This window comes from Poecilia mexicana, unplaced genomic scaffold, assembly GCF_051168715.1.
Source record: "Poecilia mexicana isolate PSO_F unplaced genomic scaffold, ASM5116871v1 scaffold_19, whole genome shotgun sequence".
NCBI classification, from domain to species: domain Eukaryota; kingdom Metazoa; phylum Chordata; class Actinopteri; order Cyprinodontiformes; family Poeciliidae; genus Poecilia; species Poecilia mexicana.
This window is the reverse complement of record NW_028263388.1, coordinates 7,507,920-7,527,262: the sequence shown is the minus strand read 5'-3', so window position 1 is coordinate 7,527,262 and position 19,343 is coordinate 7,507,920. Positions and strand designations below refer to the sequence as shown.

General features: G+C 40.5%; 1 protein-coding gene across 1 annotated transcript in view; it reads left to right on the top strand.

Moving 5' to 3' along the window:
* Positions 1-4: 4 nt before the first annotated feature.
* ogfod3 (2-oxoglutarate and iron dependent oxygenase domain containing 3) overlaps positions 5-19,343 on the top strand; it is a 26,478-nt gene continuing 7,139 nt past the window's right edge. The window contains exons 1-8 of the mRNA XM_088016569.1: positions 5-160; positions 683-909; positions 2,838-2,913; positions 2,993-3,035; positions 7,230-7,294; positions 7,771-7,827; positions 8,792-8,945; positions 15,555-15,678. Of these exons, the coding sequence (XP_087872695.1) occupies positions 93-160; positions 683-909; positions 2,838-2,913; positions 2,993-3,035; positions 7,230-7,294; positions 7,771-7,827; positions 8,792-8,945; positions 15,555-15,678 (814 nt within the window). The 5' untranslated portion in view covers positions 5-92. The remainder of the gene's footprint in view (positions 161-682; positions 910-2,837; positions 2,914-2,992; positions 3,036-7,229; positions 7,295-7,770; positions 7,828-8,791; positions 8,946-15,554; positions 15,679-19,343) is intronic.

Genomic DNA, 19,343 nt, shown 5'->3' with positions numbered 1-19,343 from the left:
GGAGCTTCCGGCTGGCGTACGAGCTGTTGGCGGGGTGTGCGGGATGCTTGCTGTGTGCAAACAGCTGTTGGTTGAAAGCTAGCTGAGGCGACATGGCTCTGCTACGACTGAGGAACACAAAGGGCCCGAATGCAGCAGAGATAGAGAGGAAAATTAAAAGGTAAGCTAATGAAACAAAGCTAATTTTCACCATTAAAGGAGGCTGGAGACGCTGAATGGGGGCGAAAATTCCAGCTTCGGCCAGTAAAACAAGTTTTAAAGCTCGACCTGAGTCGAGTTTTTTTTCTTCTTCTTTTAAGTAAAACGGTGTTACAGAAGCTCTTATTAAGTATAATCTTATACCGGTTTGTTAAATATACAGTGCACATTGCAATGTCACAACCACAAACTCAGATGCCTGTAATTAGGATTTTATGCCACACACCAACTCAAAATAGTACAAAACTGTGAAGTGTTGGATGTTTCTTTTAACACTCTTTTCAAACACAAAGCTAAAAAAAGTGTTGGGTGTGTTCATCCCCCTTTTCTTTGACACCCCTAAATACAGTCTAGTTCTACTAACTGCCTCCAGAGTTCACTTTTTCAGCATAGACGCCTAATAAATTAAAGAAATTCAATTACAATCTTTGTGTATGTTGTTATGTTATGCTTATTTTCACTCACCTTTGTCCGTCCTGACCAGGGGAAATGCCCTGAGGCAGGGGTCTTCGTGGCGGGGCTCGCGGGGGCTCCTGGCATTGCTCCTGGTCGCTCTGTGTGCTAGTACAGTTGCCGCCTGGCTATACCTGGCTTCCTTGGACAGTGACATCACAGAAACTCTGGCCAGTCGGAGGGAAATGATCTCGCCTCAGCCCAGAGTCTACAGTGTTCAATGCTCAGAGGACTACGAAAACTACAAGCGCTACCCAGGTGACGCTCTGGGCTCTACTGAAAAAACCCCCCATCTAATTTCTTTCTTTCTATTCTCAGTTACAGGGAGCCAGTGTAGGGACTTTAAAACTGGGGTGATGTGATCTATCGCCAGGGTTCTGCAGCTGTCTCATTGGTTGATTTTTTTGGTAGACCTATGAAGACGCTGTTAGACACTGTTAATCAATGTGACTAAAGATAAATGCATGGATAAGTTTCTCTAGACATTGCTGGGACATTATCCCTTTAATCCTGGAAATGCTCTTCAGACGATAGAAGGCCAACTTTGTAACTGTCTTTATGTCTCTTTAAAGGTTTATCTCTTGAGTCCATCACTACACCCAGATTTTGGATTTTGGGCCTGATTACTAATTTCTATGTGTAATAACTGAAGCTACATGCTGACTCTAGATCATTCACTTTTGCTTCTGTTAAGCTGGAGAAAATTCTGGCACATCCACACACCTTTGAGAAAATGGGCCCCGGTCTTTGACTACATTCTTTGTGGCACACTTAAGTCTAGCCAGAATTAAGAGTGCCACTCTTTCCAACCTTGAACCTCTTCCCATGAAGTGTGCAGTTTCTTTCTTATTATACATTCTTTATCGTCTTCACAGTTGCAAGGACCTGCTGTATGTCCCATGAAGACATTTTAGGGTCTTTGAAGACAGTTTGCTTTAGTGGGGAGCCTGCTTTTAAAGCTTTACCTGAGCATGTTAGCAGTTGCTAAACTGTTCTCCACTTTACTATTTTCTGTGCTGTACAATGACTGGTTGCCAATTCAAGTGTGGCATCTTTAAATCCCTTAGCAAACTCACAGGCTGCTGCCCTGTGTCAGTTTCACTCATGACACAATTACTATTGCCACTCTCACTCCAGCTGTCAGCAGCATGTTAAATTAAATATTCTAGGTAAACGTCCTTCAAAATGCTGAAAAAAAACAACGTAATTCTGTGCACCGGATCTGGTACAGCTTTGTGACATAGTCTGTTAGTATTTATCGATAAGTTAGTAGACTAGATCAATGTTTCAACTAAAATCCAAAACAAGTTGGAAAACTGACCATGACAGCATGTTTTGTAGATGACAAGACATATCTAAAGTCAACTTGAATGATTTTCTCAGTATCATATGACTTAATATTAATTAAGGGTGACTTCGTAAATTTGTTGCCACAGCTGAATTTGTCTTTCTTGTAAGCAATCAAAAAATATTGGAGTTTTTTTTTTCCATCCTGTTGACCAGCAAAGTAACCAAACCAAACTGTTCTCTGGCATCTATTTAAAGGGACTTTAATATATGTAGATTGAGCCCCTAACTTACTGTCAGATTTCAGTTGTTGAACTCTGTATTTTTTCCAGCAATAATGTACTTTTTGATCCACAAGGTGGCACTGCAGACTAAGTGTGTATATGACACGATGTCGCTGAAAAGTCAAGAATGTTTGATCAGTGATTTCTCTAAATGAGGGGTGTCAAACTCCAGTCCTCAAGGGCCGCTGTCCTGCAGTTTTTAGATGTGCCACAGGTACAAAACACTGGAGTGAAACGGCTCCTCCTTGTGTAGATCTGTTCTCCAGAGCCTTGCAAATGACCTAATTATTCTATTCAGGTGTGGTGCAGCAGAGACGCATCTAAAAGTTGCAGGACAGCGGCCCTTGAGGACAGGAGTTTGACACCTGTGCTCTAAATGAGCCGCAGCAATGTTTGAAGCTATTCAACTATGGATATACGTGTAATTTGCTGCAAGATTTAATTTTAGTCCTGCCTCAAAACAGGAAGTTGCTTAAACTTCTGCAACAATGAATCAAAACTCAGTTTACTCATACTTAGAACAAAAACTCCTTTTCATGCACTAGATGTTATTTTTGTGTGTGTTAATTTTGCAGCTGTGTTGTGAAACGCTGCCTCATGTTTCCCTGTTGTCAGGTTGCACCCCTCAGAAGTGCGGCCGAGCCGTCACCGACGGCGTGGTGACGAGCGAAGAGGCTCAGGCCCTCCGGAGGTAAACCCAGAGCCCGCCTTGGCTCCTTTCCATGCGACTGCGTCGGTTTCTGAACACTTTCTTTGCTTCTCTCTTGCAGGCTGGCTGAGCGGGGGCTGGCGCTGGCCGGGTCTGAGGGAGGGGTAAATATTTCACACACCCAGATTTTAATTTCTTGCAAATTAAAATCCTTGTTCACCTGCAGGGTTAATACACAAAAAAAATAGTAAATGGAAAATGTTTGTTCTTCAGTTTTCCATAAAATAATGCTCTTTGTTAGAGCTTAAACGATTAATTGGATTAATCGTGATTAATTGCATTAACTGTAACTAATAATGATTAGTTGAGTATTGAAATAATGTCAACTAATTTAATTTAATCGTGTAAATCATAATTAATCGTGATTAATGAATTACTGAAATAATCGCCAGCTAATTTAGTAACCGATTAATTGTGATTAATCATAACTAATCATAGTTAATTGCATTGATCTTACTTAACTGTGATTAATCGATTATTGAAATAATCAACTAATTTAGTAACCGATTAATTATTAAGTATTCAGACTAAAAAAAGTCAGTTTGCTGAATAAAACAACACATGCAGAGCAATAATTAAGCCAAAACTGTACAAGAAATGTATACATTCTGCATTTAAGATAAAAAAAAGAAACACCTTTGTCTGTAAATATGTTTTACACAAGAATCCTCAGGGAAGCTAAAACTACAGTGTTGTATTTTTAGCTTCACCCGGTTTGAATTTACTAAAGGATGCTATGTTGTTGCCTAAAAGGCAACATTTTTTTTTCTTAATTAAAAAGAGAATTGTATTATTTACAACTTTTCTACTTCCGGTTAAATGAAAAATCTGTACAATATTTCATTTTTGAATCCCACTCATCGATTAATCGCTACAACAAACGTTAGATTAATCAGTTACTAAAATAATTGTTAGTTATTGTTGTAGTACTCGAGACCACATTTTGATGGTCAACGGGGCAAACAAGTACAGGAAAATGTTACAAAACATTCTTTTCATTCAGACAGCTGAAGCCACATGTGGACTTCTTCTCTTCAAGGAAAGAGAGACTCATCCTCAAGAGGTGTCGAGCGTACTGTATACCCGTTGCTAATTAAAAGCTCCAAAGAACAAAGACGGAGAGCTTGTTAGTGTTGATGTGTGGGAGTGTCTTTGGCAAGGCGCCAGAAGGCAATTAGCTCCTTTCAGAAGACTTCGACACTTTTCTTTCTTTAATTATTAAAGTGTGCGTACAGCATACAGCGTTTGGCGAAAGCATTGATAGACTTTGAACTTTTTTTTTTTTACATTACAGCCACAAACGTTAATGAGTTTTTTTGTTTGTTTTTTTTTCTTGTGCAGGACCAGCATAAAGTAGTACACAGTTTTGAATAGGAGAAAAATGACTCGAGTTTAAAGCAGAGTTAGGTTCTTACTTTTTAAATATGTATATATAAAAAAACGTGGCCCCCAATTGCTTTCAACTCAATGACTTTGGACCTCATGGATAAAAGTTTGAACGTCACTGATTTAAGTAGTTCAGTAATTGAACTCGTGATTTTTATCTGTCATGTAAAACCTGAGCAAAATACACTTAATGCTTGTAGCAAAATATGAAAACCAAATAAATAAATAAAAAAACAGTGTAGTGTTTCAGGTATTTGTCCTTCTTCCAATTTTCCGATATGGAGCCAGTTTTCACCTTTCATTGTGGCACTTTGACTTTGTGGAGGAAGTAAAACTCACCATCTTTTTAAAATAGGTTCATAGTTAATACTTTGTACCTGGACGACTAGAACTTTATTTAAAATGGCTGAAAAAAATCCAGGAATGCGAGTCTTGATTTGTGGAACTATGTCTTGTTTTCTTGGTCGATCTTTTTGTAATCGGGTTTCATTTTTTTGGAGTTTGAATATAAAACTTTAGTTTTTTTTTTTTTTTTTTTTTTTTAATAGGATCAAACATAAAAAGAACCAAAGCTGTTTAAAACCAGCGATTGTTTTTCCGTCTGCTTGCTTTTTTTTGTCCACAGTTCTCCAAATCCATCTAGGGGGGAAATCATAAAAAACTTGAATTAAGTGAAAGACAAACATGCCACATTTTGCTTTCTTCAGCCTAAATCTGGCTTACGATAAAAATATTTACTGTATTTCACAATCCTCCCCAGTCCTGCTTATCTGTGGAGCCCGGAGATGTTTGCTTAGCCTCTCACTCGATAAGCTGCTAGTCACTAAATTAGCGGATTGCTCCTCCGGTGGGGATTCCCCCAGAAATAGCTAACGCAATTTAAGGAAGGGATTGTTTTTCCTCCATATAACGTTATACTATCATCCTGCTGCCATGGGAACGCTTCACCTGTTTTGGCAGTAGTTTGTGTGTGCCCATCATCAGGTTGGCTGCATACTGACTGGATGTGATAGCAGAGAGCTGTAATGGGATGTCTGGATAAGATGAGATGAATTAGATGAACTTGGAGTCATTTTTACAATACGGGTTTTTTTCCTGATAAGTGCGTAGGATTACTGTACGACCCTCGGTGATCTGTGTGAGAAATGGATAAGAAACTTTCTTAGCTGGCCATAAAGAGGTTGAGCGACTGAAGTCTCTCCTCTGCCTACATCCCCCAGAATGCCGAGTGGTTCTGGATCGAAGTTTAGTGAATATTCTACATGTTGAACATTCTATCAGATGTATTCTCTATTGATATTGATCACCTGCCCATCACGATATGTACCGTTATTGATTTGTTGTTCATCCCTTTAATTAAGTGAAAGTTTCGTCTTGTTTCAAGTGTTCAAAGACATCTGCTCTTGAAACTCAATCAGAAGTACTTGGTAAAATTTAGTGTCTTTTGCAGTGAAATCTGTGTTGTAGCTCCAGTGCTTTGCTTAATCTTTTCCTTTCTTTGGTACACCAACAAATCCCAAAACAAACTACTGCATAGCCGGGAGATATAAAAGAAAAGAAGCAATGGTTGCTTTTCATATCCTTTCGCTTTTTTTTTTATACAAATAAAAATCTGAGTATAGCATGGATTTGTATTCATCCCCTCTTAGCCAATACTCTGCAGAAACACCTTCAGCTGAGGAGTTCTGAGATCTGCTGGCCTGCATTGAGTTAGCGTCCTTTGTTAAATTCACCTTCAAACGCCGCCTTCATGAATATTTCATCGGCGCGCCTGTGAAGTGCTGTGACAGAGTCACTCGGAGTTGTGACACGTTGCCAGAAGTTTTCACAGTCGACCCAGAGATATTCCTGCTCAGCTGCTGGAAAAAAAAGCTGTTATGTTTGGACTTTTAAGTGCAGTTGAAATGGCAGGATGTTTAGACGCTCCTATCAGCGAAGTTGAGCCTGTTGTGGTAGAGAATTTATATTTACGACTGCATCTGCCGCCTTAGAGTGGTGAGATTTCTGCGACAGAGTATTAAGGACTTTTAATGTAGCGAATAAAATTATTACAAGCGGGAAAAAGTCGTACAAGAACTAAGTCAAAATATTACAAGAATAAACTCATATTACAAGAACAGTCGTCGTAATATGAGAGTAGTCATATTATTGGAATAAAGTCATCGTACAAGAATAAAGCCGTGCGACAAAAGTCATGAGAATAAAGTTGTATGAGAAAAACGTATTGATGCGAGAATAAAATCATATGGCAAAAAATCATGAGAATCAAGCTGTAATGAGTCATAATGACACGAGAATAAATCATATTACGAGAGTAAAATAGTAATGATATAAAAATAAAATTATAATCAGTTTCAAGACTTTGAAACGATTGTGCAATTTGAAGAAAAAAAAATCACAGACTAGACGAGTTGGTCACGTAGGATCTTTGTAACTATCCAAGTTTTTTTTTTCCTCATTTAAACAACTTTTCTTTTGGTAATATTGTGTCTTTATCGTGCTAATATTTTGACTTCTTTCCTATTGCGGTAGATTTCTGCTGGGGAACACAACCTCAGATTTAAATGTAGGCATTTTCGATCCGTTCAAGTTACACATTACACCTGTAGAGGGCGGTGTCGTACAGTATCCCTGCGCATAAAGAGGTGCTGAGAAAAACGGAGCGAGGAGACATCAGCTGAGATGGAAACTTTTTACAGAGTTTTCAGATATTTGAGTGAAGCAACTAAAAGCAGCAAAGCAGCCTCTGAGAAACTGACGTGTTTTGTCCCAGAAGATTTGATGAGCAGTAAACAAGTAAAGGGCAACAATCTGCGGAAAAAATAAAAACACCGGAGATTGATTGGCATTGAATCTCGTCACACATGTTACTGTAGTTGAACTGAATTGTGTAATATGTGTTTTCCCTGCAGGCCTCCATACTGGACCTTCACTCTGGAGCTCTGTCCATGGGGAAACAGTTTGTCAACATATACAGGTGGGAAGTCGCACCTTGCCTTTATTTGGCCATCTTAGCGTTTCCTGACGGGTTCTTGGAGTTTTCAGTGATATTTCTATTTCACACCGTGAGGTCAGCCACCAGTCCAGTGACCCCATCCCAGCGTCATTCATCACTCCTGTCAGAATCTGACTTTATTCGTATCATCCGCTCTCAAATGCCCCCTCAGGTGACGTCCACCTGTCCCACCCGGCAGGGGGCCGACACCTGAGGGTTCTCAGAGAACTGAGAGGGTTCTCAGATTTTAATCAGGAAATGCTGACTTAACAGTTTCCACTCAAAAATCAAAACTTTCTGTCAGTTGCTTGCTTAAAATTTGCTGCTTTAATGTTTGACTGCAACACTTTGGAGTGCAGCTGTGTTCAGGAGAGAAACTATTTGTACTACAATCATATTATTTTTCCCCCTCTCTGTCCTGTGTGTCGGTGACCTGTGGCCATGCGGTTCCGCTGCAGGTATTTTGGGGAACAGATAGCAGATGTCTTCACAGAAGAGGATTTCAAGCTTTACAGGTGACTATAAAGCAGTGGTTCCCAAACTTTTTCTCATGGGCCCCCCTAGTGGTTTCCAAACTATTTCTGGGCCCCCCTATGGCTTACAAATAGCTGTCTGGTTGAACGATGTGTGTGAGCGAAGAGGGTGGATTCTTAGAGACTCCCCGTTATACTCAGCCCCGGCTCCAGACGAACGGGGGGGGCAAAATGAATCGTAGCTGAACATAGACAACAACACCAGTAGCCTACAAGCTACTTGTTAACAAGCTTAAGGTGCTGTATTGATATTAGCTAGTCATCTCTTAGCTAACTTTACCTGCATCCAACAGCTTTACTCAATTCAGTCGGTTAGTTTTGTGGAAAAACTGTGAAAAGTTCTTTGCGTTTTGCTGGTTTGCTGCCGTGATCCTAACACTCCTGCGTAGCTCCGCACAGCAGCAGCAGCAGGTCTTCTTCACTGTGTAAACCCAGCGCCAGCATTGCAGCGCTTATGTTGCGTTTAAAGGCGGCTCGGAAAAACAGGTTACAATATGTTAACGAATTAAATTGTTTTAACTGCTGATAAAAGTGACTGAGGACACAGATATGGGAAGTGCAGAAGCCCCTACTGTATCAAATTGACATAGGAATAACAGAGTTGACCATTCTAAGGTAAAAACCCAGCGCATACAGTGTTCATGTTTTTTTTTTTTCTTTTCATTCTTCCCGGGCTTCCCGCGCCCCCCCTCAATCTCATAAAAGTGTATTAGAGGTAAAAGGCTCATACAGCGTCCACTGGACCCTTCTGCGGGATGGTTAAGTAAAAGCATGAAGACCTTTTTTGCCCGTTAGGATGGAAAAAAAATTAAATGAATTTTAATTTTAAAATTAATTTTAATTTTAATTCATTTCAGACAGCTGTGGCTGTCAGTGTATAGGAACCATAAATCATACTGAAATCATCTTTCACCTCAGACTCGTCTCTCCCATTTTTCACCGTCAGAGATGTGCGGGGCCGGATCCAGGCCGTCATTGCCGAGACGTTTGGCTTGGACCGAACCCTGATGTACCTCACCAAGCCCACCTTCTTCTCCAGAATCAACAGCACCGCAGCCAAGACGCAGCATGACGAGTACTGGCACCCACACATCGATAAGGTAACGGACAAAAACAGAGCCGCGAGTTTGCTTGGCCGCAGATAAGCCTGCACAGATTTAGGTTTGTGACCTCACTGCTTCCAGAGCTGCTGTGTCGGCTGGAAAAGCCTGGGGTTGAGTCACTTTACAGGTTCAGGCAATATGTGGGGGAAAATGGAGTATTGTTGTTTACTTTCTTCACTTCTTTTTTTTTGTTTCTTTGTCTTTCTTTACTTCTTTCTCTACTTCTCTCTTTCTTCCATCTGGCCTCCCTATATTTCTCTGTAATTTTTGTCTCTTTTCTTGCTTTCGCCGTTCCTTTCTTCTTGGTTTCCATACTTGCTTTCTTCACTTCTTTCCTCTCTTTCTTCAAATAGAGAAATGTTCCCCGATTTCAAAACTTTGGCTGAAGTGGTGCTCGTAATACCAGATTATTCACATTCAATATTTGCCTACTATACAAAAATGTGTCACAAATTCGTAGTAAACATTTATATTGTAATATGAATATAAATGAACATAAATAACTGCAAACCCTTCCTTCTTTCATCATTTTGTTCATCCTTGCAGGTTAATTTTTAATGTTGTTTTCTGAAGCTGTTCACATCATACATGCTTCAGTTTTCATCAGAATTCATGAATTGGATCTTTTAATGTCTTCTCCACCTCGGCTACTGTCTGAAGACATTCACTTCTCTGAGGTTTGGCTGAAAAGAATGTCTCTTTAGAGTAAAATGAAATTGTTTAAAAATCTGAAATGAAATATATGTGATTGTGATTCATTGATTTAATCATTTTAAGAGAATAGTAGAAAATCAAACATCATTTCTTCAACCAGTTGGACTAAAACAGAATAAATACAGTCATTGGTATTGGCTGTAATGGACTTGGGATTCTTAATGTTAAACTATTTTCTGCTTTATTGATGTTTGTCGAGGCGTCCGTCCCAATATTGGCCTGTTTTTCTCGTTTAGAAAAGCAGCACAACACCTTGACGACTGTTGTTCTCTTTGCCTCATTTCTAGATTGCTTCCATTTCACCCTCTGTGTTGTCAAATATCCTGTGTTGACTTTTACAAACATATTAATATTTGCCTCTTCACCATGTCCTTCTGGCTCTCAGCAACAGGAAACGAACAAATCAAAAGAAAAATGCCTCTTCACTTCGCCATCTGTCTCTGCCACTATTCTGAGGCCAGTTGGACAACCCTACCCTCATTTACATGCAAATAGCCTCCGACGTCTTTAGTGGTGGCTTTTTTTCTTTTGCCCATCGATCATTAAGTTGATATTGTGTCAGAGCTACAGTTGAAGTGTGACAGCAGAGAGACAGGTTTATCGTTTATGGTTCAGAGATTCAGAGATGGACCTGGCTCTAAACTATGCCGACACATTGACATTCCTGACCCAGCCTCGTCTCTTTGCGGAAGGGAAGCTCGACTCCAGTTGATGGCCAATCAGAGCTGCATAATAGCCTCAGCCGTCCTCTTAGTAGAACTTGGATTACTGTCATAATGAAACCAAACCAAAGATGAGTTTTATACACCTCTTTGGCATTCATTCAAGACTTTCCAGACGTGTTTAGATGCAGTTCAATATTAGCTGATAAAGTTACAAAAAGACACTTTGACTCAAAAAATGTTCTGATTTCTGTAGGAAAGATAGATTCCACTTTTTTATTAACAAAAAAAAAAGATTCCCATCTGAGTAGGGCTGAAACGATTCCTCGAATGATTCGAGTACCTCGATTACTAAAATTCCTCGAGGAAAATTTACCTGCCTCGAAGCTTCGTTAATTTATGTTTTATTAGTTAGCGCACCGTGTTCCGGCCGGGACTTCATTTGCGTTGCGCGGAGCTCTCACTTCCGCCTCTGAGTTGTTGACAAAAGCTAAGTCTCAGCGGCATAAAGTCCAATCTTCAAGATTGGCCCGTGGGGATTTTATTGATTGATGATAATGCCCGACTTTTTATCGTTTTTGGGGAACCAATAAGCATCCTTAAAATGACTGGGGGAATGCCTGGAGTACGGCAGCATTTCTCCTCCGGGGCTGCTGGTTGAAAGCGAACGGCGGGAAGAGCGCTGAGGTGAGCGGATAGCCTGAACAGGGCGGGCGGCTGAGTAGCTGATGCTTACCGTGTAAATGTAGCTTTACCGACGAACCGCACAATAAATTTCATATCCCGGTCTGAAGAAACGGGTGGCGGAGCGCATCGTACATGGCTGGTAGATGAGTTTCTGACTGTGACCAGTGAAGGTGTCGTAAATATCCCGTATTGCTTCCCCCCGTGTTCGTCCCCCGGTCTAACGGTTCGTCAGTCCGCTGGTCTATTTCCTCCCCTCCACCCCATCTTACGTTCGTTCATTCGCCCTCTCCTCCCACTCCAGGCGGCATTTCCCGTATTTTCAAACCCAAAGCGTGACAGGTTAGGTGGCAAGGTGAGTTTAATTAATCTATTAAACTCACTGAAGATGAATACATAAACTAAAAGCTGGATTGTAGACATTTTTTATAAGCATATTTATGAGCCTGCCTCTTTGTTATTAAATTCAATATAATTTCAGATTTTTCTATAACTTTTCTTCTGGTTAACTTAGAAAGTGAGCTATTATTGTTACAGGTTAGTTTTCTAAACTACAAAAAAGCAACTGTTAGGGATGCTCAAATATGAAAAATTGGACTGATATTGATATCTGATAGTAACACCGGTATTATGCCAGATTTACCAATATTTCATTTTATATTTTTTTATCCGATTACTCGATTAATCGTAAGAATAATCGATAGATTACTCGATTACTAAAATATTCGTTTACAACAGCCCTACATCTGAGCTTTAACTCTAACCTCGACACATCTTATTGTGCTAAAGGCACGTTGAAGAGTTATGCAGGCTTGTGGACCAGTCTATCCGAACCACTGGTACAGAAGGAGTGCATATTCCTCCAGCTAAAACAAGGACTCTCGAGATCCTGCTGAATTCGGATCACTTCGAATAGGGAAATGTTCCCCGATTTCAAAACTTTGGCTGAAGTGGCGTTTGTAATACCAGCCTCCAATGTGGCAGCGGTGCGCGGATTCACCGTGCCATGAGAAGACATGTGTAAAAGGGAAAAGCCCAAAGCCTCATGACAGTAGCCTTTGCAGCAAGACTCACTGAGACATTTGATTACAAACAAACAGGTTGCGAATTCAGGTCCATGGAGGCCACAGTAGGTTAATTGTTCATAACTTAGGGGCGGTATTATGTATTTTCCAGGCACATAGTTTGATTTAATATCACAATCCAGTCACTAACTTTACTTACAGTCAGTCAAAATGACTGCAAAACATGAATCGCCACTTATGATTTGATTTGTCTTTTTATTTTTTGTATTTAAACCTTATTTACATAAGGAGTGAAAACTTTATATTTGATCTAAAGAAGCAACACGTACAGCATTTAATATATTACACATCTGCATTGCAGTAAATTAACCATATATTCGTGGTCACTATGTCAGCAACTTTTAATACATTTTCTTTGCCTTCTTAGATAGTACTTTGCTTAACTTGGCTCCCATTCCCCTCCTTACAAAACCTTTGGGATTAATTAGGCAGGAGGAATATTGCATATTTTAAGAAGAAATGGACATTTAATTAGCTCTTCATACATGGCCACAGAAGAGAGAGACCTGCTTTTTGATACAGCAGCAGTTCAATAATGCGGCGTGAACTGTTTACGTTGCGCAACCACAAGAGCTCTAACAAGCACTGCTTGTTCCCATGAAAGCCCAGCATATAAAATGGCATGTAGCCTTATTGGCGGATCAAAGAATCTGTTGACACTGAAGCCATTTCAGCGTCTTGTTTCATTGCTTTCGCTTGATCGTTCCTTAAAGGCGACAGCAATGTTTCTCTGGGAGTAATGGGAAATAATTAAACGAATTCAACAGGCACTCCGAAGCATTTCAACCTGAATTGTGAAGCATTTCTATGGCCTTCATACCACACAGGCTGCTATTCATTTATATTACAAGTATTTACTTGTCGGAAAAGTGGGTTCTGCGTTAATCACAGCTTCCTTTCTATTGAAAAAAGGCCGTGTTGTAAAACGTATAGTTTAATATTTTACACCTGAAGCATTCATTTCATATTGTATATGGAAAAGGGCAGCGAGCAAGGGCTAAACAATATGAATGATTGCTTTCAATCTTGCAAAAAATGCTGCAAAGGATTTCTGGAGATGGTTTGTGGTGCCAGCAATTCATAACCCATTTCAGTTTCTACTAAATACTTCAGTAATTACCACTATTATTGTTGCTAGGCAGCTTGTCTTTGTCCACGCCAGTTATTACACAACTCCACACTCTCACTTTCAGCTAAACCACTGCCTGTCTTTCACACCAAGATCAAATCTACTCAGTATTGTTCTTTTTATGTCGCAACCCCATTAGAAGTACTTGGAAACCACATTTGAGCCCAATGTTGCACAAGTCTGTCCAGATGTTCCGTTTCTGCTTGGATCAATTGCACATACATGACCACTCCACACTTGACAGCGATTCCATCCCGTATAAAAATTTGGCCTGCCTTGTTTTCGGTGGCCACATGTTTGTCTGCATTAGCAAAACGGCGTAGTTTAATAACTTCTTTCCCAATGCTGAACGATGAGGATGAAGATATACATCCATTTCACAAGAAGAGCTGAGATTTTAACAATATTTTGGGGAAAACTAGGAATCTGCTTCTTTCTCTGTGTTCAGAAATTTAGCAAAAGTTTTGCAAATGACAAATAGTTTTACAGAATCAGGGTGGGATCGTCTAGTCCAGGTGTGACTTGGATAATTCCCTCGGTAAATATAGTTTTTAAGATGCGATTGACATGAAATTCTCAACAGATGTCGGCGACAACCCATTCGGTCAACGCAAGCGAAGAAATCAAACTATACAAATTTAAGTAATGTTTTATTTAAAAAGCTATTTGCACAAGGAAGACATACTGAACACATGAAGAAAAGAAGCACAGGCCTGGTGGTAGGGACGCTAGGGCAGCTCACCAGCATGATTTGATTGGTTGGAGAATAATTTCTAGATGACTTAAGGTTCCAGTGAGCACATTAGGGGACATAATCCGGTGAAGCCGTTACATTTGTCTCAGGAGTCCCACCTGTGGAAACTAGAGATGTGCCAATCAGGTTTTTTCCTGCCGATACCGATACCGATCACCCATGATGGCCGATTCACCGATACCGATCACATAATTATTATTTATTTATTTTTTATCATAAACACTACCAGTTACATTATGTGGAAAAAGGAACCATGAATTCACCTTAATTTAGACAAAAACTTGTTTTTAATAACTTTTTCCAAGAAGAAAACTAAACAAAACAGGCATTGTGCAAATTGTACTGCTATTGATAATACTATATTAACAGACTGATAACATATGAAGGCATAAAACCTCTCAACATTGCCAAGAAGTTCAAGTATAAAACTTAACATTCAAAGGCAAATACAGGATCCATTACAATAAACAATCCAGAGTTACTGAATGAAAACTTCCTGATAGCATGGCGGCTAGCTGATTACTGTTAGTTCTGATTGGCTGTTTCTGACTGAGCGGAGTAATTATGCAGAACAGGGAGGAGATCGATTATTTGTCTCATGTTAGGACAGCGAAAGTTTTAATACGTAGGTAAAATGTATTTTTTTAAGTTAGATGCTGCAGCTTTAAGCAGGTTCGGTGTGAGAGTCACTACCAGGTGGAGCAGAAGCGAAGCTCCGTCTGTCAGATATTACTACCTGTAGCGTAGCAGCGGTTCAACAGCGAGAGCAGAACCAGCGTCTTACATCGCAGCTCGAAGACAAATAATTTTGCAGGTTATTTGTTTAGTTTTCTGACCGTCATGCTAATCCGGGTGAGTGTTTGTTGCTGTGCGCTGCTTTACCTGCTATCTGATCCTCCGTATGTCTTTTTTACTGCAGTGAGCCTCGATGTAGCCAAACTCCGTCAAGTATGGCACTGTTTTTATGTCGTATTAGCTTCGTTGTGTTGATGCATTTTGACCTGCTTCAATTTTCCGCAGCAACACGCAGCAAACTTCCCCATTCACTCAGTGCGTTATAGTTACACATCACTTAAGATTTGTTGTTGCGCGTTTGCGCAGAGTGAAGGAAAGAGGAGACCAGCTGCACAGGCAGGCTGCGAAATGAGAAGTAGGTGATCGGTATTGGTAAAAGAGACAATGATCGCCGATCACCGATCATGCACTTTTTCACGAAAATCGGCCCGATTATGATCGGTGACCGATCGATCGGCACACCTCTAGTGGAAACCTTCAGAAAGACTTGGAATTAGAAAGTACAGTTGTTTCAAAGTAAACAATAAGCAATTCCCTCAACAAACATGGTGTGTATTTGCAACCTTCAGACTCCACTACTTGAGTTCTATGGCATCTGTCTACTCATGTCCGATGTCTTTTTTTTATTTTTTTATTATTTTTTTTTTTCCCCCTTGGATGGGCTGTACTGAAGCAAATTTCGTTGTGCCTGATAGATGATGACAGTAAAGGCTGATTCTGATTGTGAAAATGTGCTCAGCTGTTTGGTGGGTCAGCCATGCCTCAACTCTCTCTGTCTTTTAGGAGACGTATGGCTCGTTCGACTACACATCTCTCCTGTACCTGTCTGACTACGGCTCAGACTTCACCGGCGGACGATTTGTCTTCATGGACCAAAATGGCAATCGAACCGTGGAACCACGGGCAGGTACTAGCTAGTGGCTCACTTTTCTTTGCCAAGGGAAAAACGGGGTGGGGGGAAAAAAAATTCAACCCCCAAATAACCTTCTATTAATTTAACTTTTGTCTCATTTAAGTTGGAAAAGGGTTTATTCATGTGTACTTTGCACATTTCCATTAAAGGACATATCATTTGTTTATGTAGCAAAGTGAGATCCACTAATTATCTCTTGATGGCTAAATCACGTATGTATGCATATCCTGTAATGCATTTACTAATTCAACATCAAATAGAGAAGCTTGACCTGTTGTAACCCAGCTGCTCCTCTGAAAGGGGGCTAAGAGCACCAAAATGGGCAACGAAATGACTGTAATCCTCTCTAAGTGGGTAATCAGACCTCTGCACAGTGAAGATTCGGGGAATTGTGTTTTACTTTGCTGCAAATACTCAGAGGGTTAGACATCCTCCACTTTGAGGAAATTAAGCCATCTACTTTTATCGAAGCGGGTTCTTTGTATGAGCACTTAACTAAAAACAAGCGAAGGAGAAATTGATTAAGTCGACTCATTAAACTGTCCACAGTGACAGAAAAAGGAATCTAAGATGGCGAGTAAGTTTTCTCAAGAGTGTGAAGAAGTATCAGGATTTTTAATTCTCTTGGGAAAAGGTAGAAACTGAGTTATTTACAGATCAATCAGAAAATATTTCATCTGAACTTTCTCATTCAGTGTCTTCCATTGTGTTGAGATACTAGTATCTTTATTACTTTCAAACCTACATGACATTTATATTGTGTTAATAGCAAAGGCAAAAACACAGTTAAGAATGCCGCTTTTAAAAGCCTTTAACTATCAGAAGGACACGACGATTACATGCAAGTCACGACCCATTGACCTCCATCTAAGTGGTTTTTTTGTGTGTTTTTTTTTGGGTGACCGTTAAGAGTTTTACCTTGAATATTTCGGAACCCTTGAAAATATCGGCTATTTCAAAACTGGGTCTGCTGTCTTCATCAGGGGATTGTTTTTATGTTAGACAGAAATACAGCCATTCTGATGTCTGTGCTGTGATTTTTTTTATTATTATTATTTATTTATTTTCCCCTTAGCATCTGATCTGTTGATCATCTTGACATCCTTGAAACAAAGGTCAAGCGTAATGTCTATCTTTTGAATATTTATGGTAATCGTTGGATGAGTTTTTTCCCAGCTTTGTTCTTTGCTGTGACGTCTGTAAATGGAGTTTCTCCTGCATATTTCAAAGCGTCGTGAGTCTGCTCAGTATGGCAAACAACTCCTCGGCTCTCTCTACTTCCTGACAGCTCCACCTTGCCTTTATTGCATCTGACAGAAAGCAGTCCCGTGGTGCTCCTGTCCTCTTTGTCCCTCCTTCCCTTAATCTCCACACATTGTCTTCTGTCCTCTGTCCCAGTTTAGCTCCTTTGCCTCTTTTAATCTCCAGCGAACCAACAAAAAGCCCACTTTTGTCCCCAATTTTCTACCCATTGTCGCACCTCCTTCTCTTTTCCCCTGCGTCGCTTCACGTCTGCTCCATCAAAGTCCTCATGCGCCGCTGAGGAACAAGCCTCAGTGAATCATCTGGGGCCCCTTGACAATGTGCCGTGATGAAGCGGTGAGGGAAGTTAACTGAAGGTCACGTTGGAGTAAAAAATGACTGCAGCTCACTGGCGTCGTCATCAACGGTCGTGTTTCAGAGAAGTTAGACTGACCTTCAGGCAACAGGAAGGGCGGTATGCGGATTACCTTCATCTGATTAAACTGCGTTTGCCGACGAGGAAGTGAAAATAACAAGATGGAAAAAGTTGGATAAATTTGTTGCGTATAATTGCACCGCTTTATCTTTTCACATCACAAAATCTTTTCCAGTGACTTTGCAAGGCAGGTGGCTGTCAGGTCCTAATGGGTGAGAGTCTGCTCATCAGATTTGAAGGGCTGGTGGGTTGGCATAGATATTTATGGCTCTTCTGAAGTGACACCATCTAATTAGGTGTAATTAGAACATCATCAAGACGATTAGAGAGAAGAAAAGTCAAGAATGTGAGGGAAATTTTATCAGACGGGTTGAGGAGATGTCGGGTAGCAGAAAATAGATTTGATTTATAGATTTGCTGGGAAAAGAAATGGTCTCTTAGAGGAGATTTAGGAATGGATAAAAAGATGACATGTAAGGTGAAGGATCTCTGGCTGGAAAGGGTAGATTAAGCAACAGATCAAAAAGGAATATATGAAAATCCATGCAGTCAGCAGTGGTCTAACCTGCTAGCGGACAGTCCCACAGAAGAGTCTGAAAAGTTTAGGTCCGTAGCTCAAGTCATAATGGACAACGATCGTGTTCCCTACCCCAACAGTTTTCTTTACCCAGGTTTCTAACCATACGGCAAATCAGAGAGGAGCCGCAAAAGCGAATCAGACCAATTAGCGGTGCTTGCCAGCAACTGATGGTGTCATTCAGGATGTTACTGTTGAATATCTCCTCTGCTGCCCAGTAACTATTATGTTAGCATGTCGAGGCTGTCCTACGTCAAGTCTGAGGGCCACCAGTGATCCTTTCTGTCCACAATGACTCTTTGAATTGCTTCACCACACAGAGCTGCTTTTATTGGGTGAAAAAGGTTTCATTTCATCTGACCAACTTCCATAAATTCCAGGTTTGTTGAGTCTTAAAGCCACCAGATGCTCCCACCTGAGCTGTGGATCCTTGCACCTCCTCCAGAGAAGCACCTCTTGGTTGCTACTCTGATTACGTATTTGCACCGCCATTTGTTGTACTGGATTTCGTATGGGGAGCCAACAACAGCTCAAGTAGCCGCAAATTTTTACTTGTAAAAACATGTTAAATGCATAATTTTTCTTTTCATTTCACAACTCCTTTGTGTTGAAGTTTTACACACACAAAAAAAAATAAAAAACATTCAGAACGTTGAATTTTGTGGTTATGTGACAACGTGTCGAAATGACAGCGACTCGTGAAGCAGCGGCTTCCATTGCACCTCGGACACCTCAATGAAATTATCTAAGAAAGCAGAGAGAGCAGCTGAATAGAGCCCCCCCGCAGGGCGACAAAATCTGCTGCCGGAACGGCACAAAAGATAAAACCAAACAAACTCCGAGGCAAAGCTCGACACAGATGAGAGAACAGTCCAACAGCGCATTCGTCTGCATCGATACCAAGAAACCTGACAGGCCTCCTGCAGATCTTCTCTTGGATTCAGCTCACAGATCTTTGTTGTGCCCTTTCTTTTTGTCTCTTTTTTTTTTTTTTTTGCATTTCTAACTTGCTGACTGCTGTGACTGTAGTAATCATTACAGTCCCCCGACATTAAATGAAAACGTTTGTTTTCCTCCTTTTAGAAGGTAAAATGTAAGGGAAGACTCAGTGGGGGTCTTTAGATGACGTTCTGATGTTATTGAATGATTTAAAAGGTTGGAGTCGGTGCTTCACTTGAAGAAGCAGTACGATGTAAAGTCGACTTTTGAGCTTTTCATCACGGTATGACGTTGTCCCCTGATCATAAACATACCTGGAGTGTTCCCTTGATTCTTTCATGCATGTTTGAGAAATACTTTAATCTCCATGGCAACCATTTGGCTATGCGAAACGCCTGGTTGTACCTAGTTGTTCAAAACGAAGCTCCTCCTCCAAGCTGCAGTTTCCAAGCTTCCACCTCACAG